Raw genomic sequence first — 26,785 nt, forward strand, 5'->3', positions numbered from 1 at the left:
CAATAAAGAAGAAACGTCTTCTTCCCACATTATCCTTCAGCTACTGTTATCTCCTCCCCTTTGCAGCCAAACATCTCCCAAATTGTTGTCTTTATTCATTTCATTAGCTGTATTCATTCCTCTACCACTCCATTCTGGTTTTCTTGCTAAGGATCCAGTGACCTCCACCAAAATTTTTGACCTCATTATACAAAGACAATCACACTTTACTTTCTGAAATAGTCTTTTTCCTGTGCTTACATGCTAAAACTTTGTGTTTTTTTTTCTTCTCTTATTACTTTTTCTATCACCTTTCCCATTATACTGTCATCTCCATGATTACTAACTGTTAGAATTTCTGAAAGGCTCTTTGCTTGGTTCTTTTTAATTGTCCTCTCATTCCTTAATCGTACCCACGCACATGACTAGAATTACCACCTATAAACAAATAATACATTTTAGTCTCTAGCCAAGACCTCTTTTCTGAACTCCAGACCCAAATGTCAAGTGTTTACTTGACATATCCTCTTGAAGGTTTCAACTCATATGTCCTGTTCAGCTTTCCTCTGAGGTAGTCAGTCCTCTGCCAATGTTTCCTATTTCAGTTAGGGGCACTTATCTCTCTTCACTTATATTAGCCAGAACCCTAGAGTCATTCTTGACATTTTCCTTTCTACCAGCCAATATCCAATCCATCATCCATCTAGTTGATGATATTTACCACCAAAGTATTTCTCAAATCCTGTCATGTATCTCCATCTTTAACACTCTAGGGAAGCTACCAGCATCTCTTATCTAAATTTCCTGGATAGTCTCTTAATTGACCTAACTACTTTTATCCAGTCCCTCAGTCTGTTTTCCATACTGTAGCCACTGCCATCTTTTTAAAATGTTAATCTAAGTACATCATCCTTTGCTCAAAGCCTCTACATGACTTCCTTCTCCTCTAGGGATAAAAAGGAAGAACTCCTCAACTTGGCCTGTAGGGCTCACAAGCTCTATTCCTTACATACCTCTTCTGCCTTGGCAAGCACCATCTAATTTCCTGTTCTCAGCTGTGCTCATTCTCAGCTCAGGTTTTCGTTTAGCTCATTCTATGCTTATTCTCAACTCAGGTTTTCCTTTAGCTCCCCATGCTGCCTCCTTTAACCACATATCTTTGCTTCACTAATTCTATTAAGATCCAGTGTAGCTTAGTAGCTAAGCATATCACTCTTCAAGCCTAATTTTCAAGGGAGATTGCCAAGGTTCAAATCCTGATTCTACATCTTACTTGTGCAACCTTGGGTAAGTTACTTAATCTCCTGTGCCTTAGTTTCCTCAACTGGAAAATAAAAGATAATTGTGATATACTTGATTATAATAGTGTTATTATGATCAAATGATCATTTACAGAGAAGGCTCTTTCCTCTTCTTTCTTGCCCAGTTAATTTCTTCTCAAAATTCTATTCTCAGTTCCAGAGTCACTCTCTCAGAGAATCATCCACTGACCTCTCTGACTGAATCCAATTACTTCATTACAGCTTTTCTCTTATGTTGAGTCTCTTATTTGTCATGTTTAATATAGGTGGGACTTTTATTTTTCTGAGCGATTTATACATTTACTTTTGGTTAACCTTCTATCTTTCTCACTAGAATGTCAGCTCCAGGAGCCTAGGGATATTGTTTGTTTTTGGTCACTATTCTTTGTGTCTGACACAGTTTCCATTACTTAGTAGGTTTCCCTTCAAAATGTTTGTTTGTTTGGCTGCACCTTGTCTTAGTGGATTTAGTTCCTTGATCAGGGATAGAACCTGGGCCACTGCAATAGGAGTGAGGAGTCTCAGCTTTGGACCACCAGGGAAGTTCCCCAAAATATATGTTGACACAAAAAGACATTAAACATCCCTGATGGAAGCCTCCTTGATAAACTCTTTTGCTGCTTAAATTAGTGCTTTGTATAGTAATTAGTAAGTTCTGAGAAGGAAAACACAATGGTGAGTCAAACAGTTTATAGATCTGCTCTTGGTTCTTCAGGAGGTGACTCTGAGCAGGAGGGTTCTCTGTTCAACAAGGCAGGGTTTTGTAGAGATTATGTGCCAGATATACAGGCCTGGGTTTAATTCTTAGCTCCATAATCTGCTGCTCTGTGACCTTAATCGTGTCATGTGACTTCTTACAATTCCAGTTTCCTCATCTGTCAAATCATATCACATTACTCAGCACAGAGCCAATTCTTGTTAACTAGGCAAATGAATCTCTACGAATTTCAATTAATCTTGAACATAGTAGATATAGATCAGGCTTAAACGTGAGCCTGATCATCCACAGGCTCATGCCAATGACATGGCATGACCCTTGTGTAGGCTAGTAAGTCTCCTTCTGTGGCCGGTGACAAACTGCCTTCTCATCCCCAGCACCCCCTCCCCAAAAAGTAAAAAAAAAACAAACCCACAAACTTTGTGCTTTTGGTTACAAAAGAGAGTATGAATCTATGTGAACTGGTAAAACAGAGTTCCAATGGGATTTCCTGGTGCAAGCAAGTTTCTTTTTCTTGGTGCTTCAAGTCCAAGTTTGAGTAGCAGTGGGTGAGCTGGCCTGGGCAGGTAGGATCAGAGGTTCGTTGCTGCCCATTACCTGTGAGAGACTGACCTTGGGAACAGAGAAGAGCCGTCAGTTCCTGACAAGACAGCCCTGCTCAGATGCCAGCTGAATATAGCTAACCTCCACTGCAATCACAGAGCCTCTTTTCTCTCGAGCCCTCTTTTTAATTTTTTAAAATCAGTTGAATCTGTTCCCTGAGAATCACACAAAATGATTCCCCTCTCACCTCAATCAAAAAAAAAAAAAAAAAATCTCATTCCTTACAGTAAAAAGAGTTAGCTTCTTGTTCACTTTTTGTGCAACTAGCTGGCCACTGGCTGCGATGAGAGGGGATATCCGCTTTGAGCACGGAGTGGAGTGAGCCGCATGGAAGCGAGGACCACGGTGATGTCTGCGATAGATGGACGTTGTTTCTTCCGCAATCCTTCTCTTTTTCTCCTTCCTCCTGTTGCAAACTTGTGGGACCGACTGGGGCTGTGACTTTTAGAGTGTACTGTTTGTAGGTCAAGAGAGGGGGAACTGTGTCTGTACTTCGAGTGAGTTCAGAAGGGTGCTGTGCTTGAACTCGGCGAGTGTCCGTGATGGAAGAACTGTGAAAGTATGTATGTGGGACAAAATTCAGACGTGTAATCGCAGGAAAGTGGTAGTGCGTACGTGGTGAGTGTGTGCGCGCGAGTGTGTGCGCGAGCCAGGGGCTGCCCGCCCGCCCGCCGCGGCTCCCCGTGGGCCGGCCCGGCCAATGAGCGCGCGGCTGCAGGGGCGGCGGGCGGGGAGGGGGCGCCGGGGCCCTGCGGATGGAGGCGCGGGCGGCGCGGCGCGCTCATTCCTCGCGGGCGTTGCTGGCAGGGGGCGGTGCAGTCACTAGCCGGGGACCGGGGCCCGGACCCGGGGCGGCGGGCGGCGTAGGCGGCGCCGGGGACTGGGATGCGCATGGGATTCCGTGGCGGCAGCGTTGGCGTAGGCGTCGGCGGCCGCGGGGCCACGAGCTAGCGCCGCGGCGCGGGGAGCCAGTGAAGCCCGGCGGGCGAACGGAGGTGGCGGCGGCTCAGGCAGAACAGCGGCGGCAGCCGGAGCCAGAGCGCCGCGCGCCCACCATGGCCGCCCAGGGCGAGCCCGGCTACCTGGCGGCGCAGTCGGACCCGGGTTCCAATAGCGAGCGCAGCACGGACTCGCCCATGCCCGGCTCGGAGGACGACCTGGTCGCCGGGGCGCCCCTGCACAGCCCCGAGTGGAGCGAGGAGCGCTTCCGCGTGGACAGGAAGAAACTTGAGGCCATGTTACAAGGTAGGCATCCTTCCTGCGTTCTCGGACTCCCCGGCTGAGCCCCCGACACCTTCCCGAACATCCTCGTCCCGCGTCCCAGCGCCCGGCCCAAAGTCGACTTAGTTCCTCGTCCCTTCCCCCGCGGAGCCGAAGGACACCCAGGTAGTGGAGACCTCGCGGGAGTCCCCACCCTACCACGCCTCCCAGGTCTCCAGGCACCGGGAACCCTGTGCTAACTTAACCGGCTTCAGAAAAGCCGAAGGCCGTGTTTGTACTCGCGCGCCCAAGTTGCATTCTTGGACTTTGGAGATGCCAGCTTTAGTCTGGATACCTCGGTTGTGCCATCCGGACCCAGTCGGACGGCACAGAGTATGCGTGACACTCTCCTTATTCTTTGGTATTCTTGAATTCTAGCTCTGTCTCTTGTTTCTCTCCCTTGTCTTGTCAGTATCCACTTCCTCCAGCTGAGGGGCCTTGTCTCTATTGGGAAACGCTTCGCAGATGTCAAGGCTTAAGACAGGAGTTCCCGCCTCCCACCCTCCGCCCGGGAGTGAGAGGGGCCAGGATGGGGGTGAGCGGCCAAAGCGTGGGGATGGTGTCAGGGCAGTCTGCTGGGTTGGAGGACAGTGTGTGTTCATCGCCTGACACGCTTATAAAACACATCTTGAGTTACACTTGGTTCATAAAAATCTTTCCGTATTATGGATGTCAGACTTTGCCTTTCACAACTTGGGATTTTTTTTTTTTTTAAACTCCCTCGTTTCTCTGGGACTTTCCCAGTCGTAACAGCTTTAACCATGTAGGACTGGGATCAAATTCTGATTCTTAGTGGGAGGATTGGGATTCTTAGAGTGAATACTAAAATGTCCAAGGTCATTTTGATCTTCTCTAAAAATGTTAATTACTAGCTTACTTGTAATCGCCAGTGTGGCTCATTTCCGTCATCTAGAGAAATAAGGTTGGAGAAGGAAATGGCAACCCACTCTAGTATTCTTGCCTGGAGAATCCCGTGGATAGAGGAGCCTAGTGGGCTGCTGTCCATAGGGTCGCACAGAGTCGGACGGACTGAAGCGAGTTAGCATGCATGCCTGCATTGGAGAAAGAAATGGCAACCCACTCCAGTGTTCTTACTTGGAGAATCCCAGGGACAGAGGAGCCTGGTGGGCTGCCGTCTATGGGGTCGCACAGAGTCGGACACGACTGAAGCGACTTAGCAGCAGCAGCAGCAGAGAAATAAGGTAGTTTGAATGATTGTTCTTCACATACCATAGAGGGACCAGGCATTTCTTTCACTGAGGGTGCAGTGGTGGATTCATTCAGTAGTTGGTGTCCTTAAGTCGGGGAGGATAGGAGCTTTCTAGACCTCTTTTGGCTTGTTGCATAACTTATTTCGACTTTATCAGTTAGTGCATCGAAATGTGGGAGCTCTTTAGCCCTCCATGGAAATGCAGTGGTTTTTTAGAACAATTAAGCAGGTTATTTTAAGACAGAACAAGATGTTTTCCAAAACAATAACTTGGTGGAAACAAATAGCAGGAGTATTTGGCAGGCGTTTTTTGGATGAGCTGTGAACTTGTCTCTCTTATTGCTTATTTTTATTGATAAACCTCCCCTGTGCTTGTCCTGTCTCTGTCTTTCTCCCTCTTTTTTTCCTCTTGTAAATTATGTAACGTCCTAGGAGAGTTACTTCTGAGATAAACTTTTCATATAGGAATATTGCAAAGTAGATTTGGAAATTAAAACCCCAGTTGCATTTCAGTAACTTGTTTTAGTTACTTCATTTGTTCCATGGTTCTTTTTGCCTAGTTCCTATTTTAAAACAAAATATTAAATTTATTCAGAAAAAATATTGGTGTAAGATTGTTTAGGTTGAACTGTTAACACACATACCTCTCCTTTCAGCAAGTTTCTTGTTTGTTTTGTACATCTGGAGGGTTGTGAAGACAGATGGCTCTTCTAATAATACTATGTCTTCTTTACCTGTCTTGCCCATGCTTATACACACAGGCAAGTGATGTAAGCATCTAGGAAGCTCTCTTGCATAACCTGAGCTTTAGAAGTGGATTTCTTTTTTGAATTAATTTCCATTTAGAATAAAATGATATATGGGTGAGGCATGTTTAAAAATTTGAAGGCTCTTCCCATTTGTAGATATGATATTCTGACATGAGACAGTTTAAAATTGCTTTGTTGTGATAAAGTGTCTTAAGAGTTCGCATTTCTTCAACCTACGCATTAATGGAATAGTCACACTTCAACTCCAAAGAAGTCTTTAATAATTTAATGTAGTGCTTTAACTTTTCACAGTCACTGGTAAGTGAATTACACCTTCTAGGAAAGTAAATTTGAACACATTTGACGATAGAACTCAGTGCACTGTGTACCAAGGCATTTTGTCATGCATGCTTCCCAGAGTCAAATTTTTAGAGCCACCAGGTTTTCTTTTTTTCGAAAATTTTTAATTGGAGGATAATTGCTTTACAATGTTGTGTTGGTTTCTGCCACACAACGATGTGAATCAGCCATAAATATACATATGTCCCCTCTCTCTTTGAACCTCCTTCCCACCCCGCACCCTATCCCACCCTTCTAGGTTGTCACAGAACACTGGGTTGAGGTCCCTGTGTTATATGGCAACTTCCCACTAGCTACCTATTTTTACATATGGTAAGGTATATGTTTCAGTGCTACTCTCTGTATTTGTCTTGCCCTCTCCTTCCCCCACTGTGTCCACAAGTCTGTTCTCTATGTCTGCGTCTCTGTTCCTGCCCTGCATACAGGCTCATCGGTGCCATTTTTCTAGATTCCATGTATATGCATTAATATATGATGTTTGTTTTTCTCTTTCTGATTTGCTTCATCCTGTATAACAGTCTCTAGAGAACCACCATGGAATAATGAGTAAGACTAGTTTTCTGAACCAAACATAGTCATGTGTCTCATCACTTGATACTAGGTGGTTAAAGCAAGTGTGGGCAACTGGAATCACTCAAGAGTTAGGTTCAAATCACTGTGGAATCTTGGGACAGTTTGTGGACACCTCTCTGTCTCAATTTGCCTGTCTGTAAAATGGGACTGATGCTAGTATTATGCCTTTCTGTTGGAGTTTTGTGAGAATTAAAGGAGATAATGCCTAATGAACAAAAACTTGCCATACCATTTTGTAAACAGTAACAGCTTAATATATATCAGTGCCACTGAAGTTGCTTAGTTGTGTCTGACTCTTTGCGATCCCATGGACTGTAGCCTACCAGGCTCCTCCATCCATGGAATTTTCCAGGCAAGAGTACTGGAGTGGGTTGCCATTTCCTTCTCCAGGGATCTTCCCGACCTGGGGATTGAACCCAGGTCTCCCGCATTGCAGGCATTGCTTTACTGTCTGAGCCACCAGGGAAGCCCTAATATATATATATATATATCAGTTGCTTTTATTATTTCATTATTAATAATAATAAATAAATACTATAGCATGGATTCAATCTATTTTTAATGCCTGGCACAATTTCTGACAGTCTATATTTGAATATCTAGGGAAAAAAGTTTGCATTTTTATAATTGCAGAAGTAAAATAGAGAATGAGGTAGGAGTTTGGAAAAGTCAACAAATATTTTAATATTGTTAGATGTCCTGGAGTAGGAAGCTTTTATTTTTGAAAAGTGCCAATTAAGAAAAGTCTGTATTTTCCTGGTTGGGTTTCTGATTATTGTGAATTTGGATTTGCCATTTTTCTTCACACAGTTGCCTTAAAATGTGTACAGTTTCCCAGTTTAAATCAGGATAAATAAGATTCTCTGCCTTTAAGTCTACATAGTGCAAATTGGTGATTATAATGCTTGGAATTTGTTTCCAGAGAGACTGTCCTGGGGGTAAGTTAATGTTTAATGGGTTGTATTTTTATTAGTAGAGAAATTCTTCTACGCAATGGACCAAAAATTCAGTGAGCTTAAAATACGGGCAATAGGGTAGTGGTTAAAGAAATGAATGCCATTCTTGGATGATCATTGACTCCCCAAAGAATTGATAACACATAGAATCCACTAGGGCTAAAAAATGCAGGAAAAAAATCACTAGTTTTTTATTTTTTGCTTTTGTTTTTTGGCTGATAATTACTTTGGAACAGCCATGCACAGTATCTGACATTTTTGCTTGAATCTAAATGAAGATTACTGATTTTATTACTCAACAGTTTTGTAAATGGAAATTCATTTTCAAGTTTAAGGTTTTGATGAGGGTGGTCGGCCTTGGCGTAGATACCATGGACAACATTATAATAATGAAGAAAAACTGTTCTTGATTTACTTAATACTGATATTCAGAATTTAGACTTCATACTTCATGTGGGGTAGTAGTATTGATCCAGTCAATTAAATGTGAGTTATGGTTTACAAAGAGGGCGAAGAGTGGTCTAGAGGAAGGTCTGGGAGAATGTAGGAAATCAGTGGGTAAGAAGAATCAGAAATATAGCCCTGGTGCTGGCCAACATTGAGAGACAAATATGGAATTTGTTAACTTTAGACTTTTCCTTTTTTTTCTTTTGGGATTGTTTTACATCTTATGATTATATTTTTACTTTTACATTGAAAAATGTATACACATGCCATGCAATTGAAAGCTCCTACGTGAAGTTTAGACTCACAGGCATTTTCAAAGTTCAGAATTCCTCATATATTATCGTAGAAAGAAGTATTGGCGGTGAATGAGGCAGTGACCTGTTTTTATGAATTGAGGTTAATGTCTGGGGGGCTTTTAGGATATTGCTGTTAAGGACTTTAAAAGCCATGTTTTGGGGACTTCCCTGGTGGTCCAGTCGTTAAGACTTTGCTTGCTTCCAATCAATGCAGGGAGCGTGGGTTTGATCCCTAGTTGGGGAGCTAAGATCCTACATGCCATGTGGCACAGCCAAAAAAAATTAAAAACGAAGCAAAACCTGTCTTTACATGTTGACAGTGATGGGCACAACAGGAATCATTGACTGCTGTTTGCTTGAGGAACAGAACTAGTTACTAAAACAGCTGATTGCATGGTTGATTAAAAGTAAGAGCAGCAGTTATGTAATTACATATCTCTTTAATCTGGCAAACTTTAGTGAAGATTGTCTTATGATTTGGTAAATGGATAATAATTTTTTAGATGCTTTGTGAGAGAGATGAAGCCAAAATATATGAAAATGGAGGAGTGCTGAAAATGAAAACAAAGAAGAGCTAAGCTGGATAGAGTTTTCTAGCTAGGGCTTGATTAAAGCTAGTAAACATTAAGAACAGATGCAATAACTTTATGAAGCTTACTGGTTGAAGGCAAAGGACTCTTGGCCAGATCTGGATTTGAGTCCCGGTCTTACCTTTAAATAGGGAGCTTGAGAAAATTCATTACCTGCAGCCCATTTCTGAAAGAGGGTGATGTAGGATTCTGATGTAGGAGCATACCTACATCCTGTGGTGGCTGTGACTATTCAGAGAATAAAAGATGTATATAAAACATCACAGCGCTGACCACATGGGAAGTGCTGGATAAGTCACTAATACCCGTATTCATTATAAACTGTAGTTCATAAAGTGCACATTTTTCTATTGAAAATGAAGATCTAGTATACTGGAAAATGAATTAAATGAATTAAATAAATGGTTCATTTATTAAAATGATAAATGGGCATTCACAGCTACCTAAATATTATGACTGGCCTTTCTGGTAGCTCACAGTGTCCCCGGCATATTAGCCCCTCGTGAAGGTGGTTGATGGCTGGATGGCATCACAGACTCGATGGACATGAGTTTGAGTAAACTCCGGGAGTTGGTGATGGACAGGGAGGCCTGGCGTGCTGTGATTCATGGGGTTGCGAAGAGTCAGACACGGCTGAGCAACTGAACTGAACTGAAGGTGGTCGAGTACATGATGAGTAAAGCTGTATTGGATATGAGTGCGGAGTTTTAGATTTTGTGCTGGATGATAGGTCTTTGCACTGTCTTTAGCTGTGATGGTTCTTGCCTTGAGAATTTTTCATTCCTTAAATGGTGTGAAGCCAGTCTCTTCTATTGTTTTTCCTAAAGACGAGCCTCAGAATCAGTTACTCTCCCTTGTGGCTTGATGTTGCTCTGAACATGTCATTCATTGGCGTCTTTGAAGAAAATGCTGGGGGCCTGGGATAACATATTCTATTTGCTCATCTATACAATGGGGACCATGGTAGTCCTGTCTTCCGGGGTTGTTGTGAGCACAGAAGGAGGTGATGCGGGTGAAATGCTGAGCACAGGGCCAGGCACACAGTGTTTGGTCACAACAGCCCTGTGCCATGTGATGGAGAGGGATTTCAAAACACTAGAAAGCAAATGCTTGCCAGGACTTTTTTTTTTAAGATTTTTTTTTTTTTTTGATGTGGACCATTTAAAAAAGTTTTTATTGAATTTGTTACAGTGTTTTTTCTGTTTTTTTCTGTTTTGGTGTTTTGGCCTGGAGGCAGGTGGGATCCTAGCTCCCTGGCCAGGGATGGAACATGGGCCCCCTGCATTGGAAAGCAAAGTCTTAACCGCTGGACCACCAAGGAAGTCTTTCTCTCTTTTTAAAAAGCAAACAAAAAACAACTGCTGATGAATTGCCCCCGCCCACAGTGAAAGTCTTCTTCCAATCAGAGTAGTTTATTAGGATAAGTGTAGTAGAGTTAGAGAGCAGAACTGAAGGTTCAGACTGTTTTATAAGCTAAAGGAAAATACATCAGAGGTTGTAGAGTGCAGCAGTAAAGAGCTCGGGAACTGCTGTGGGGCTGACCTGGGTTGGGGTCCTAATTTTGACTTTTGTAGGGTCCTGGGAGGATGCTGTGACAGAGGCAGGGAGTCAGTGCTCTCCATCAGTCTTACCTCTGTGCAGACTTCTGGGACTTCGGTTAAGTTGATCATTGATAAGTTAAAACATACAAAGAGTTTGTCCTATCGATGATTTTAACAGGCAGGAATGTATCTGGCTGCGACTAACAGAAAACCCAACATAGAGTGGCTTAAACAAGCCAGGGGGTTATTTTCCCGTTGAAACAAAAATATCTGGGGCTGAGAGGTCGAGGCCCTAATAGCTACTCAAGGGCTTCAGGGAGCTAAATGACTCTCCCCCCGACCTTGGCCATCCCAACCGATGGCTGTGGCCTCATTGGTGCAGCCTGGCCAGGACTGTACCTTGAGATGAGTCTGTGGTCTCTGCAGGGAAGAGGGCAGAGAACAAAAATGGTTTTTTATTCAACATTTTGCCTTTTTATGTGACAAAGAATTCTCTCTCCTAGAACTTCCGTCTGTATTTCTTTGGCCACTCTTTGCTACAAGAGATTCTGGGAAAGAAAGTGACTTCATTTCCAGCTTCTCCTAGGAGGTGGCAAGGAGGAAGGGAATCAGAATGGATCCAGTGATCCAACCCATAGTTTCCCCACAAGGGGCAAAGCTGAAGTCATTGTGACAGACACACCAGGTTGTGCCTGATGTAAAAGCTTACCCGTGTCAGAGACTTTGACCTGCATTGATAACTCCTGGAAATCTAGATTATTTGGTAGTGTTTATGTTGGTGGAATTTCTTCTTGGCTTAGTTCAGGAATAAATCTAAAATCCAAAGAGAAAGCACCTTTGATCATGGAAAGTGGTTCTTGTGTTTTTACGCCTTTTAAAAAAAGGACTTAGGGCCAATAAGTACTGTAACTGCCATTTTCTCCTTCACTCTTTTCTGCCTGTCAAGTGTTTTGTTTTTTTTTTTTTCATTTAAAATTATACAGCATAATACATCCATTTTACCTTTTTGGAAACATCTTATTATTTTTAATATATCTTATTAATAATCTTATTTTAAAAACATTATTTTTAATGTATTTTTAAGTTGAAGTATAGTTGATTTACAGTGTTGTGTTGATTTCTGCTGTATAGTAAAGTGACTCAGTTCTACACATACATTCTTTTTTATTTTCTTCTCCATTATGGTTTAATCTCAGGATATTGAAAATAGTCCCCTCTGCTGTACAGTAGGGCCTTGTTGTTATCCTTTCCATATGTGGATAGTGTGCATGTACTAATCCCAAACTCCCAGTTCATCCCTCCCATTTTACCTTTTATTACTCTAAGATACTCCTTCTCTTCTCCCTCTTCCTTCTGGCTCACCACACATCTCAAGTTGCTTTTAAAATAGACTGGTTCAAAAAATAAAATAAGATAAAATAAAATAGACTGGTTCAGTGTAGTTCATACTTTTTCCCTTTAGGGTTTTCTTAGAGTGGTCACTGCAATAGCATCTGGCCAATGAAGCCAGAATTTGTTTAGAAAATGAAGTCATTTTGGAGGCAGTTTGATAATAGAATTATCATCAGATTTGTGCCATGTTTTGCTGTTTGAAATTGTCCAGAATGATGAGCTAATAAAAATACCAGTTCTTATCCTTAGTTTATACTGTTTATTTAAAAATCTAGACCTTGGAGAAGGCAACGGCAACCCACTCCAGTATTCTTGCCCGGAGAATCCCATGGACAGAGGAGCCTGGTGGGCTATAGTCCATGAGGCCTCAAGAGTCAAGACACAACTTAGCGACTAAACCACCACCTAGACGGGTTAGCTGAGAACTAGAGCCACCTGGAAGTTAAGTGGGGGGTTGGACAGGGGTGCAGAGTTCTGTCTGGGGGAGACAGTAGCCCTGGACTGACTGGGCCAGGGAGCTGCCAGAGACACTGCTCAAGAAGTTGTTCCCAACAGGAGAAAGAGCAAGTTCAGATGTAGGCTTAGAAAAACAGGTAACTTGACCAAAGGCAGCAGATCAAGCCAGCCCAACTGGTTCATGAATGTAGTTTAATTAAATGAATCCGGATGGGAACAGAAATAGATTAAGGGACCACAGAGTGACTGGAAGAGTAGAGAGGGCTCAGCAGGGTCTGGCTGACCTCACCCGAAGTCTAGGTAAGGAATCTGGGACCAGGCAGAGAAAGGCCGTAAAGGCAACTTGGAAGTAGTTTGGGGAAGTTTTGGAAGGCAATCTGACTTCTCTTTGGAGGGTGTTTTGAGCTGGTTGGGTTAGCAGCCGAGAGAAATGGGATTGAAAATGGAATTGGGTCCTCTGTACCCTTGGTGTTGACCCAGCAAATATTTCTTAGTTGCCACTGGCCTGAAGAAGCTATGTTGTAAACTCTTTCATTCCTTTGATTGTGTACTTCATAACTCCCCTGCCCTGTTTCTTAATAAATGCTTTTGAAAAATGTGAAAAAAAAAATCTAGACCTTTAAAAATGCATGGCAGCGGGGTGGGGGGTTGGGGGGCTTCCCTGGTGGTTTAAGACTCCAAGCTCTCAATGCAGGGGGTCTAGGTTCAATCGCTGGTTGGAGAGCTAGATCCCACATGTGACAACTAAAGATCCCACATACTGCAACTAAGACCAGGTGCAGTCAAATAAATAAGTATTTTTTAAAAATGCATGGGATAATAGTGACCATAAATATTCCTTTAGGTAAAATGCTTAATAAACCACGTGAGATGAGGCACTGTTTCAATACTACTCCATAGTAGATTTGCAGTGTGTGGGGATGACCTTGGCAAGAAACCCTCATTCTGCTGCAAAAGCCATCACATTTGATTTTTAATCCTTGTGGCACCAGCATTTAATATCCAAAGTGCACAAACCATTAATAGACACATTTTGTGGATGTTATACTTTTATAAATCCATTTACTACCTAATAAGCTACTAATAACTGTAGCTGATGAAACCATTTATATTTGTAACACATATTAAATCCTGTTCCCATTTATGATACTGGCATGTAAAAAGATAATGATCACTTTCTAGCTCTGAAGTAGTTTTTCTGTAACTATGAATATGATAAATCATGTATTAGTCTGCATACTGAGTTGATCTGGAGCTTAAGTACATCTCTTGTATAGGAAGATGCTTAAACATAAGACTTGAAAATTAGCCATTGTGTTTTTTTTTTCAGATTTTGAAAGTAATACAAATTTATAGAATATTTGAAGATACAAACAGATGTAAAAAAAAACCCAAAAGGCATCCCTAAATCTAGAATCCAGCAGTAACCACTGATAATATTTTGGGTATTTTTTCCTGGTCTCTAAAAACTATGCTCACACATAATTTATTTTAGCAACAGATATTGAGTTCCTGCTACATGTCAGTTACAGTATAGGGCTTTGGTGGGGGGCGGGGCAGACAAAACCAAGATAGATACGGTTCTTACCCCTGTGTGATTTGTATCCCTAAAATTCTAAACTGGGATCATAACTCCCTTCTTTCAAGGAAATGGAAACCCACTCCAGTATTCTTGCCTAGAGAATCCCACGGACAGAGGGGCTGACAGGTTGTAGTCGATGGGGTCTCAAAGAGTTGGATACGACTGAGTGATAAACACTTTGGTATCATGGGTATTTTCCATCTCATTAAAGATTCTTGAAGAACAGGATTTTAAATAGCTCTATAATATTAACCTTGACATATGATTTGCTTAAATATGATGACTTTTTTTTTTTTGCTCAGACAGTAAAGAATCCGCCTGCAATTCAGGAGACCTGAGTTTGATCCCTGGGTCAGGAAGATCCCCTGGTGAAGGGAATGGCAACCCACTTCAGTATTCTTGCCTGGAGAATCCCACGGACAGAGGAGCCTGTTGGGCTACAGTCCATGGGGTCACAAAGAATTGGACACAACAGAGCAACTAACACTTCCACTTTATGACATTTTATAACATTTTTTAGGTGGTCATTCATTGAGAGGAACCTAATGTTTCTATTCAAATTGTCCCAGATTCAGGTCCTGGCTCTATCATTTAATGGTTGTGGTGGTATTGTTTAATTGTTAAGTCTCCGCTGACTCTTTTGCTACTCCACAGGCTGTAGCCCACCAGGCTCCTCTGTCCATGGAATTTCTCAGACAAGAATACTGGAGTGGGTTGCCATGCCCTCCTCCAGGGGATCTTCCCGACCCAGGGATTGAACCCTTGTCTCTTGCATTGACAGGCAGATCCTTTACCTCTGAGACACCAGGGAAGCCCATTGGTTGTGTGGCCTGAGGCAAGTTAATAACTTCTCTGAGCCTCAGTCTTCTCATCGCTAAAATGGAATAAATATAGTTTCTAGGTTATAAGAAAAACACTGTATATTAAACATGTACCAGTGTCATATGTAGTGTGATACTCAAGAATTAGCAGGTAATGAGTGTTAACACTGCTGCCCCAAGCCCTTTTTGCCTGAAAAACATTTTTTTCATCCTTAATTGTTCCCGTAGGAAAAATTCTTTATAGTGAAAATTTTAGCACAAAGGGAATAGACATTTTTAAGGCTTTTGATAGATTTGCAAAAATATTTTCTGGAAAGATTCATGGATTAGGCAGAAGAGACAGCAGATTTGTAGGCTGTCTGCTCCTTGTACCTGTGATCCCACAATCTGGCTTCAGTTAATGGTAGTGAGAGATTAGAAAATAACTGAATGACCAATCTAGAGTTAGAGTTCTGTTTGTTTCTTTCATCGAAAACTTTGATTGTTGTTTATCATAATCATTAGCATGTCTGGGAATCATATAAACTAAAACCAAAGAAGATTTGAATTCTTTTCTTCCTTTGATTCTCTTTACCCTAGAGTATAGCACAGCACCCTTGAACCTAGTGTGTGTGCACGCTAAGTTGCTTCAGTCTAGTCTGACTGTTTGTGACCCATGGACTGTAGCCTGCCAGGCTCCTCTGTGCATGGGATTCTTCAGGCAAGAATACTGGAATTGGTTGCTGTGCCGTCCTCCAGGGGATCTTCCCAACCCAGGGATCGAACCGGCATCTCTCCTGTCCCCTGCATTGGCAGGTGGGTTCTTTACCACTGGCGCCACCTAGCAGTAAAACATTCTCCACCCTGAAGCTTTAAACCATTAAACTACCTTGAAGCATTTTAGTCTAGGAGCATAATTTTTAACTGGCACATGTTTACAATGGCTTGCTGTAAGGAACTTGGGGGAAGAGCTCAAACCATATATTTCTGTGGAGGGAATGTACTGTTTTTATTATTGCATAGCAAGCTCAGGTTTGATTTTCTTACAGACTCCTATTAAGTCAGATGTCATAGATACCTATTTAGTATATTATGGGTTAGCTTAAGAGCACACTTTTTTTTTTATTGCAGCAATTTAAAAATCAATATAAGGGAAACTTTTAAAAAGAAAAATAATCATTTGTCATTTCGCTATCCTATAGCTGTTTTCATTTTTCTGCCTTGGAGTGTAATCCTTGGGAATTCCCTGGCTGTCCAGTGTTTAGGACTCCACACTTTCACTGCCGAGGATGTGGGTTTGATCCCTTGTCAGGGAACTAAGATCTCACAAGCTGCTCTGCTCAGCCAAAAAAAAAAAAGAAAAAAAAGAGAAGTGTAGTCCTTGAGATACATCCGTGACTACTTGCATGGAGTTTATGTAGTTGTAGCACTGATTTTTGTATTCATCATTAATCTACTATATTAAATGTTTTTGTATTTCTAAGCACTTTTCAGAATTAAAATTTTATGGTTGGATAATGGTACATCTGATCAAAAAATTTTTTTTGCAGCTATAGACCACCTTATAGTGAATGTGAATTACATAGCTTTTTTCTCCTTTGGAACTATATTCCGAGGAAACAGTTTTGAGGAATATAGTTACTAAAGAATGGTGGTAATTTTGAAAGCCGCTGCCAGCTTTAATTGGGCGCTTGCTATGTGCAGTGTTCTGGTGCTTTATGCCTCTGCAGTCATTTCAGCCTCTCATGCAACAACACATGAGATGTAGGTGCTGTTTGGATCTTTGTTTTACAGACAAAAAGGCTGTAACTCCTGTGAATTTTTGGAATTCTGAGTGGATCTAGACACTAGTTTTCCTTGTTGTAGAGTCAAAGCTCTTGTACAGTGTGGAGACATATCAAATCTGGGTCTAGGATGATCAACTCTACTCCAGAACAGATTTCAGTGCTTCCTCATGAAATGCAGGGGAATGTGGTGGTAGGCACAGAGGTGGGTTGGGATTCTTGGTGAGAGTGCAGATGTTCCAAAGCACTACCTACCCTTGGGTTAGGTTTTCTGTGTTCCTTCCTTTGTGAAACAGGGATAATAGCACCTCTTATTGTGACGATTATGTGAAAATGTATGTAAAGTTGGCTCGCTGTTGCTGCCCTGTACCTAGTCTGTGTGTTTCAAACTCATCTCCTATTCTTCTGTAGCATCTAGCCCAGTGCTGTGAAAATACTTGTGTGTGTTTACAGAGTAAGTGACTCATGATGGATCTGGATTAAAGACTGTCCCATTAAAGACTGTCAATGCTGGTGGACCTGCATTGACCTCATAGGATGGAACTTTAAAGCTAAAGCATGTGCTTGACCTTAAGAAACACCAAATAGGGACATCCCTAGTGGTCCAGAGGTTAAGACTCTGCATTTCCACTGCAGGGAGTGTGGGTTCAATCCCTGGTCAGGGAACTAAGATCCCACATGCCCTGTGGTTTGGCCAAAAATAAATAGATAAATAAAACCTTAAAAAAAGACACCAAATAGTTTTGCCTTATTTAAGTAAGTAAGGCAGAGTAATTCTCCACATGCAAGGTAGTCTTTTTGCACCTTCGAGTCTAGTAGAATGTTATATTACTAGTGATAATATATGAATGTGGCGTTTTGATGAGGATATGCGAAACTTCATTCAAGCGAGGTTTGTGTCTATGTCTGAACTACATTAGTTTTACAAATTGAAATTTGTCAAAGTGAATATAATTTTTCAATGTATTTGGTTACAGATTATCTTATTCTTAGAATAATACATTTCCAGATACTTGTTTAAATATGATTTAAAAGCATCTAAGTAAGAGATGGTGTTTTATGTTAGTTTGTTCATTACACGAGGATATTCATTAAGGTATTTTGGGTAGGAGCAAGATAAACCACTTCTCCCAATAGAGTGGATGACTTGAGCAACTTGAGTTCATGACCTGTCTTTCCCCTGACACTGTCACCTTGTACAAGTCACTTAACCTCTTAGGGTTTGAATTAGATGCCCCCTAAAATCCTTTCCATCCAACAGGATTCTCGGTCTTTTGCACAGTTTGCAATATAAACCCAGTATTAATGGCGTGTGATGTTAGAGGCTAACTCAGCTATACATCTATAAGTAGTTTTGGTAGGAGTTTGCTTTGATCTGAATCATACACATGAGCATTCACAGCAAATGGGGAAGATGGTGAAATGAAAATAGTTGCAGTATCTTTGGAGGAGCAAGTATTCCCAAGACAGCTGACCACAAGCTCTGCTTTCTGACATCTTGGCAGTCAGGTTTATAGTGCCCTGTATTCTGTGGGCTCAGTGTTAGCTAATGTAAGGGTTTCTGCAGTAATTGAGTAGGAAGGACAGTGTACATAACTGAGACTTGTTGGTATTGACATATTGTGTTAGATGAACAAAGGAGATTGTGTGCTTCCCCAAGTAGCATCTTCTTGTCACATTTTCCTTCCTCCTTTGCCAATGTGTCCAGTTACCAAGTTTCATGTGCCAGGGTTTATATCTGTCATAGAAACCACTAGAGAAATGTAGCTGGGAAACATAATAATGTACGACTATTCGTGACCCCATGGACTGTAGCCCACTAGGCTCCTCTGTCCATGGGATTCTCCAGGCAAGAGTGGAATGGATAGCCATTCCCTTCTCCAGGGGATCTTCCTGACCAGGGGTCAAATCCAAGCCTCCTGCATTGTAGGCGGACTCTTTACCATCTGAGCCACCAGGGAAGCCCTAATGTTCATTAGAGGAAAATCTCAATTAAAAAGACATCTGTATGCCCACATTTTAAGTATTTTCAGAATTGATTTAATTGTGTATTGATTATTGAGAACAAACACAATATTTCTTATCTTGTACAGAATACCAATGAAGCTTGTATTATTTAAGTTTTGAGTTGATTCCTTTATCATATTCTGAACTTATGAAGTACCATTCAAAGTCATATTGTGGCAGGCTTTTATTTTTTTTAAATTGCTTGATTATACTGATTTATTTTTAAAAAGTCAGGAAAATGTATGTTTAGCTTCAGTATTGGAGGAGCAGCCATATAAAGAAATGTTTCAGTCCAGGGGGAATGTTTTTCTGAAAAAAATTTTTATATGGGAAATAGAAATCCAAGATACAGAGTTTTAATTTTCTTATAGGGCTCTATAATTTAGTAAAACATTGCTGGCAGACATATTGTCACCTCAAAAGAAAGATTGCTTCAAAAATACATTTACAGGGAGTTCCCTGGAGATCCGGTGGTTAGGACTTGGTGTTTTCACTGCCAGGTTCAGTCCCTGGTCGGGGAACTAAGATCTCACAAGCTGTGCAGCACAGCTCCCCAAATTATCAGCAGTGAATGGATATCTGGGATGCATTATCTATGGAAAGTTTATTTGACCAAGTCTAAGCAAGTAGGATTGAACAAAAAAATAGAAAAATGGATTTAAATATGAAGGAAGTTCTGCATAAATGATTAGCTTTTCAAGCTTGTGAAAATTGTCTCTCATAATAAATCATTCAGGAATAGCAAGGCTATTTGAAAAACCTATTGGGAAATTATTGTATGTGTTAAACTCATGATGTCATGCATTGGGGACTGCACAGTGAATGAGGCCTTTTACCTTTAAAAAGAATACAATCTAGTAGAAAAGAAAATCTACCTAAACTTGTTAATAGGAAAGAAAAGGACATCCCATAGAATAAGGCTGTATGTACTTAATGTGCATCTTAGTCTGGGGTTGCCTACCTCTATCCCACAAGATAAAGGCTTGTTATAACTAGTTATTTGGGAAGTGCTCTCAAAGAGAGGAAGTGAGGGAATAAAGGGAGTCATATGGGGAAGAAGGCAAAGCCAATACAATGATGCATAGTTGACTCCGTTACCTCTGAGGGTAATTGCTGTTTCTGGTGAGTTCCAGAGTCTGCATCCCTGAATCATACATCTAAGTGACTGTGAAAGAATCATTTGTTTATCAACTTCTGTCCCTCTTTGAAGAGGATTGAGGATTCCCAGGTTGCTCAGTGGTAAAGAATCTGCCTGCCAATGCAGGAGGTGCTGGTTTGATCCCTGGGTCAGAGAGATCCCCTGGAGTAGGAAATGGCAACTCACTCAAGTATTCTTGCTTGGAAACTCCCATAGACAGAAAGCCTGGCAGGTTACAGTCCATAGTGTTGCAAAGAGTTGGACACGATGGAGCAACTGAGCGCGTGCATGTACACACACACACACGGTTGCCTCATGAGGTTTACCTCTTTACTTCTGAGTTACATACACGTGACACCTACCAGCCTCTGAAGACATCTGACAGACTCCCAGAGCAGGAAGTGAGAAGTCTGTTTACTGTTTGAGGTGAGGTGCTCTCCAGTACAAAGTCAGTTTACACGTGAACAGAGCCATTTACTGTAGCCTGACTGGAATCAGAGATAAAGTGGTGGGTGAGAGGGTATGAGTATGATATCTTCATAAACTTTAAATGCAAAAAGAAAAAAAAGGGAGAGAGAGAAGTGGATGTTTAAAATGTTACATATTCTTTGTTCTAAATCAAAGTTGTTACTATAAATTCTTGGTGACTTCTATTGTGTGTGTTTCTGTTGAGTTTGCTGTAATGTGAGATTGTAGAAATAAACCTTTCTGTGGTCAGAAAGATGGTGGAATAAGAAGCTCCAGAACTCACTCTCTGACAGAAACACTGACTTAATAACAGTATACAACTCAAAAGTCATCATGAGAATGCCTCTACAAGCTCAAAGACAAGAATAGCAGCAGTGAAATGGGTTAGCTAAGTGGTTTCATTTCATCTACACCAGCCCCTTTCCTAAGCTAGCAAAGCTAGCAATTGGGAGAAAAAGCCCAATTTGCTGCTTCTCCCTTGGAATGGAAAGAGAATAGTGGAACATACCTTTGACTTTCCAGCTTTTAGGGGAACTACCAGAGGGATTGGTTTTTATCTTGCATGACTTGGAGTACTGATGAGGGCTCTGGCTTGGTTTTGTTGCCTGAAGACGTCGGTGTCTGAGAACCTGCAGTACTGCAGACAGACATTAGAGGGAGCAAGAGACTCATGAAAAAGAAATCTGCAGACTTACTTTCTCCCAGCATGCCCAGAGAAGAGGCAAACCTTCTGAAAGGTTTGAAAGGCCTCCAGAATCTCTTGCTGGGATGATTGATGGAAGTCTTCCTCCGTGAGGCCAATCTATAAAGACTGGGAGAGGTGGCTGTTTTTTTAAGTGAAAAATCCTAAGAAAGATAACAAGGCAAATAACACGGCACACAAAAAAGCAAAACATGAACCAATCAAGTGGATGAAATAAACCTTAAGCCGACCCTGAGGAAATAAAGATCTGTGAATTACCCGACAAAGAAGTCAAAATAATAATTTTAAAGAACCTCAGTGTACCACAAGAGAACACAGTAAATAAAATAAGCAGAGCAATGTATGAACAAAGTGAGAATATCAACAAAGAGAAACTATAAAAAAGAACCAAACAAATTCTGGAGCCAAAGGATACAATAACTGAATTGAAAAATTCACTAGAGGGGTTCAACATCAGAGTTGGTCAGGCAGAAGAAAGAATCAGTGACTTTAAGACAGTTCATTTGAAATTATTGATTCAGAGGAATGAAGAAGAGAAAAAGAAGAAGAAAAGTGAAAAAAGCCTTAGGGATTTATGGACCAATATATACTATAAGAGGAGAGAGAGATAAGCAGACAGCTTCTTTGAAGAAATAATGGCAGGAAACTTCCCAAATCTAAGGAAGGAAATGAACATCCAAATTCAAGAAGCTTAAGAGAGTCCAACTAGGATGAACCCAAAAATGTCCATACAAAATGATCAAACAATCAGAAATCAAAGACTGAGAATCTTGAGAGAAACGAGAGAAAAGTAACTTCTTATGTCACAAGGGAACTCATATAAGATTATAAGTAGATTTCTTAGCAGAAATATTATAGGTCAGAAGGGAGTGGAATGATCTATTCAAAGAAAGAAGGAAAAAAACTTGTCAGCTAAAAATGCTATATTCAGCAAAACTACCCTTCAGAAGTTAAAGGGAAATAAAGACCTTCCTGGACAAATAAAACCCAAGGGAGTTCATAATCACTAAAACATATGAAATAAGCTCTCTGGTAAAGGAAATTCCTATAATAGATGCACAAAAGAAAATGGGAAAGGAATAAAAACATGTCACTATCTATATTGCAAACTCTATCAAAATTTCAATGATATATTTGAAGACATAGAAAAAAATAAAAAATTCATACAGAATCTCGAAGGATCCCAAATAGTGAAACCAGTCTTGAGAAAGAAGTACAGAGTTGGAAGCCTCACACTTCCTGACTTCAAACACATTACAAAGTTACAGTGGTCAAAACACAGTTGAGGGTTTCCTTGGTGGTCCAGTGGTTAAGAATCTGCCTTATAATGCAGGGGGCATGGGTTCGATCCCTGGTCTGGGAAGATCCCACATCCAGCGGAGCAACTGAGCCCGTGAGCCACAACTACTGAATCCACACTCTAGAGACTGAGAGCTACAACTGCTGACCCTCCATGCCTAGAGCCTATGCTCTGCAACAGGAGAGAAGCCACCACAATGAGAAGTCTGTGCACTGCAACAAAGAGTAGCCCCCACTCACCACAACTAGAGAAAGCCCACGTGCAGCAGGGAAGACCCACCACTGCAAAAAAAAAAACATCTTAAAAATGCCCATAATTGTACTAGCATAAAGACAGAAATATAGACAACAGAGAGCCCAGAAATAAGCCTTCTCATTGACAAAGGTGCTAAGGCTATACAATGGGAAAGGATAGTCTCTTCAACAAGTGGTGATAAGAAAACTGGATACCCACATTGAAAAGGATTAACATGGACCCTTACTTTTCACCGTATATAAAAATTAACTCAAAATGAATTAAAGACCTAGGAGGATAGAAATTATTTCAAACATCTTTTCTGACCACAATGGTATAAAACTGGAAATCAGACATAGCAAGAAAAATGGGGAAAGAACAAATACATGGAGACTAAACAACATGCTACTAAAAAACCCAATGGGTCAACAGTGAAATCAAAGAAGAAGCAGAAAATACTCTGAGACAAATGGAAGTGAAAACTCAACCTTACAAAATCTATGGGATGCAGCAAAAGCAGTTCTAAGAGGGAAGTTCATAGTGATTCCAGACTTCCTCAAGAAACAAGAAAAGTCACATAAGCACCCTAACCTATTATTACCTGAAAGACTTTGAAAAAGAAGAGTGAAGAAAACTCAAAGTCAGAAGAAGGAAAGATATGATAAAAGATTGGCAAGGAGTTGGTGGCTGCATCACTTTGTGATAGAGACATAGTCTTGCTGGGCTGGGATGAGCTGAGCTCCTGGAGGAGGCAGGGGAGCCGAGCGGGTGCCGTGGCCAGTACAGCGGTAGCAGTTGGACTGACCATTGCTGCTGCAGGATTTGCAGGCCATTACTCTCTGCAAGCCATGAAGCATATGGAGCCTCAAGTAAAACAAGTTTCTCAGTCTACTGAAATCTGCCTTCAGTGACACCAATTACAGAGGTGGGTTTGAACCCCAAATGACAAAATGGGAAGCAGCATTAATATTAGGTGTAAGTCTTCTTATATAGAGGCCACAATCAATGAAGCTAAAGATTTACTAGGAGGTCAAACTAAAAAATGAAGTAAATGTATGATGACTTTTAAGTTCTTAAAGTACCAGGTTTTTATAATAAAATAACTTTAAAGCTACGAATTTCAAAAATGATTTAGCACAAGCTAAATCAAAACCTTGGTATAAACTTATCATATGATCCAGCAGTCCTGCTTCTGGGTATATATACAAGAGAGTTGAAAACAACATCCCAGAGATAGCTTTATACCCATGTTCATTACAGGATTATTCACAATAGCCAAGAGTTAGAAGCAAATGTTCATCAGCAGATGAATGGATAAAGAAAAGATGGTATGTACATACAACAGGACATAACTCACATTTAAAAGGAGGGAAATCCATGTTACAACATGGATGAAGCTTGAGGACATTATACGAAATGAAAAGTGAAGTAAGCCATACAAATATTGTATGATTCCACTTATAAGAAGCATCAAAGATAGTCAGTCTTAGAAACATAGAGTATAGTGGTGGTGTATGAGGCTGAGGGGAGGGGAACAGAGAGTCCTTAGTGGTTATGGCATCCATTTTCAAAGATGAGGAACTTCTAGAGATCTGATGCATGACACTGTGCATACAGTTAACACTTCTGTACTGTATATTTAAGAAAAGTTCAGTTCTGTCACTCAGTTGTGTCCAACTCTTTGCGACCCCATGGACTGCAGCACGCCAAGCTTCCCTGTCCATCACCAATTGCCGGAGCTTACTCAAATTCATGCCCATTGAGTTGGTGATGCCATCCAACCATCTCATCCTCTCTCATCCCCTTCTCCTCCCACCTTCACTCTTTCCCAGCATCAGGGTCTTTTCCAGTGAGTCAGTTCTTTGCATCAGGTGGTCTAAGTATTGGAGTTTCAGCTTCAGCATTAGTCCTTCCAATGAATATTCAGGACTGATTTCCTTTAGTATGGACTGGTTTGATCTCCTTGCAGTCCAAGGGACTCTCAAGAGTCTTCTCCAACACCACAGTTCAAAAGCATCAATTCTTCGGTGCTCAGCTTTCTTTATAGTCCAACTCTCACATCCATACATGACTAGTGGAAAAACCATAGCTTTGACTAGGTGGACCTTTGTTGGCAAAGTAATGTCTCTGCTTTTTAATATGCTGTCTAGGTTGGGCATAACTTTTCTTTTAATTTCATGGCTGCAGTCACCATCTGGAGTGATTTTGGAGCCCAAGAAAATAAAAGTCTGTCACTGTTTCCATTGTTTCCTCATCTATGTGCCATGAAGTGATGGGATCGGATGCCATGATCTTAGTTTTCTGAATGTTGAGTTTTAAGCCAACTTGTTCACTCTCCTCTTTCACTTTCATCGAGAGGCTCTTTAGTTCTTCTTCACTTTCTGCCCTAAGGGTGTCATCTGCATATCTGAGGTTATTGGTATTTCTCCTGGAAATCTTGATTCCAGCTTGTGTTTCATCCAGCCCAGCATTTCTCATGATGTACTCTGCATATAAGTTAAATAAGCAGGGTGACAGTGTACAGTCTTGATGTACTCCTTTCCTGATTTGGAACCAGGATGTTGTTCCATGTCCAGTTCTAACTGTTGCTTCCTGACCTGCATACAGATTTCTCAAGAGGCAGGTCAGGTGGTAAGGTATTCCCATCTCTTGAAGAATTTTCCACAGGTTGTTGTGATCCACACAGTCAAAAGCTTTGGCATAGTCAATAAAACAGACGTAGATGTTTTTCTGGAACTCTCTTGCTTTTTTGATGATCCAATGGATGTTGGCAATTTGATCTCTGCTTCCTCTGTGGTTTCTAAGTCCAGCTTGAACATCTGGAAGTTCACAGTTCACATACTGTTGAAGCCTGGCTTGGAGAATTTTGAGCATTTCTTTGCTAGCATGTGAGATGAGTGCAGTTGTGTAGTAGTTGAGCATTCTTTGGCATTACCTTTCTTTGGGATTGGAATGAAAACTGACCTTTTCCAGTCCTGTGGCCACTGCTGAGTTTTCCAAATTTTCTGGCATATTGAGTGCAGCACTTTCACAGCATCATCTTTCAGGATTTGAAATAGCTCAACTGGAATTTCATCACCTCCACTAGCTTTGTTCATAGTGATGCTTCCTAAGGCCCGCTTGGCTTCGCATTCCAGGATGTCTGGCTCTAGGTGAGTGATCACACCACCATGGTTATCTGGGTCATGAAGATCTTTTTTGTATAGTTCTCCTATGTATTGTTGCTACCTCTTCTTAATATCTTCTGCTTCTGTTAGGTCCATACCATTTCTGTCCTTTATTGTGCCCATCTTTGCATGAAATATTCCCTTGATACCTCTAATTTTCTTTTTTTTAAATTTTTTTATTAGTTGAAGGCTAATTACTTCACAACATTTCAGTGGGTTTTGTCATACATTGATATGAATCAGCCATAGATTTACACGTATTCCCCATCCCGATCCCCCCTCCCACCTCCTTCTCCACCCGATTCCTCTGGGTCTTCCCAGTGCACCAGGCCCGAGCACTTGTCTCATGCATCCCACCTGGGCTGGTGATCTGTTTCACCATAGATAGTATACATGCTGTTCTTTTGAAATATCTCACCCTCACATTCTCCCACAGAGTTCAAAAGTCTGTTCTGTATTTCTGTGTCTCTTTTTCTGTTTTGCATATAGGGTTATCGTTACCATCTTTCTAAATTCCATATATATGTGTTAGTATGCTGTAATGTTCTTTATCTTTCTGGCTTACTTCACTCTGTATAATGGGCTCCAGTTTCATCCATCTCATTAGGACTGGTTCAAATGAATTCTTTTTAATGGCTGAGTAATATTCCATGGTGTATATGTACCACAGCTTCCTTATCCATTCATCTGCTGATGGGCATCTAGGTTGCTTCCATGTCCTGGCTATTATAAACAGTGCTTCGATGAACATTGGGGTGCACGTGTCTCTTTCAGATCTGGTTTCCTCAGTGTGTATGCCCAGGAGTGGGATTGCTGGGTCATATGGCAGTTCTATTTCCAGTTTTTTAAGAAATCTCCACACTGTTTTCCATAGTGGCTGTACTAGTTTGCATTCCCACCAACAGTGTAAGAGGGTTCCCTTTTCTCCACACCCTCTCCAGCATTTATTGCTTGTAGACTTTTGGATAGCAGCCATCCTGACTGGCGTGTAATGGTACCTCATTGTGGTTTTGATTTGCATTTCTCTAATAATGAGTGATGTTGAGCATCTTTTCATGTGTTTGTTAGCCATCTGTATGTCTTCCTTGGAGAAATGTCTGCTTAGTTCTTTGGCCCATTTTTTGATTGGGTCATTTATTTTTCTGGAATTGAGCTGCAGGAGTTGCTTGTA

The 26,785-nt window shown here is 41.2% G+C and overlaps 1 protein-coding gene across 4 annotated transcripts in view; it reads left to right on the top strand.

The window, feature by feature from the left end:
- The first annotated feature begins 3,358 nt into the window (after window positions 1-3,358).
- The window catches only part of BICC1 (BicC family RNA binding protein 1), a 360,147-nt gene continuing 336,720 nt past the window's right edge, over window positions 3,359-26,785 (top strand). For 2 of the 4 annotated variants that reach the window (XM_043925258.1, XM_043925259.1), the window contains exon 1: window positions 3,359-3,846. In XM_043925258.1, the coding sequence (XP_043781193.1) occupies window positions 3,657-3,846 (190 nt within the window). In that variant the 5' untranslated portion in view covers window positions 3,359-3,656. The remainder of the gene's footprint in view (window positions 3,847-26,785) is intronic. The other 2 variants (XM_043925257.1, XM_043925260.1) reach the window with 1 other exon arrangement.

This window comes from Cervus elaphus, chromosome 15 (assembly GCF_910594005.1).
Source record: "Cervus elaphus chromosome 15, mCerEla1.1, whole genome shotgun sequence".
NCBI lineage: Eukaryota > Metazoa > Chordata > Mammalia > Artiodactyla > Cervidae > Cervus > Cervus elaphus.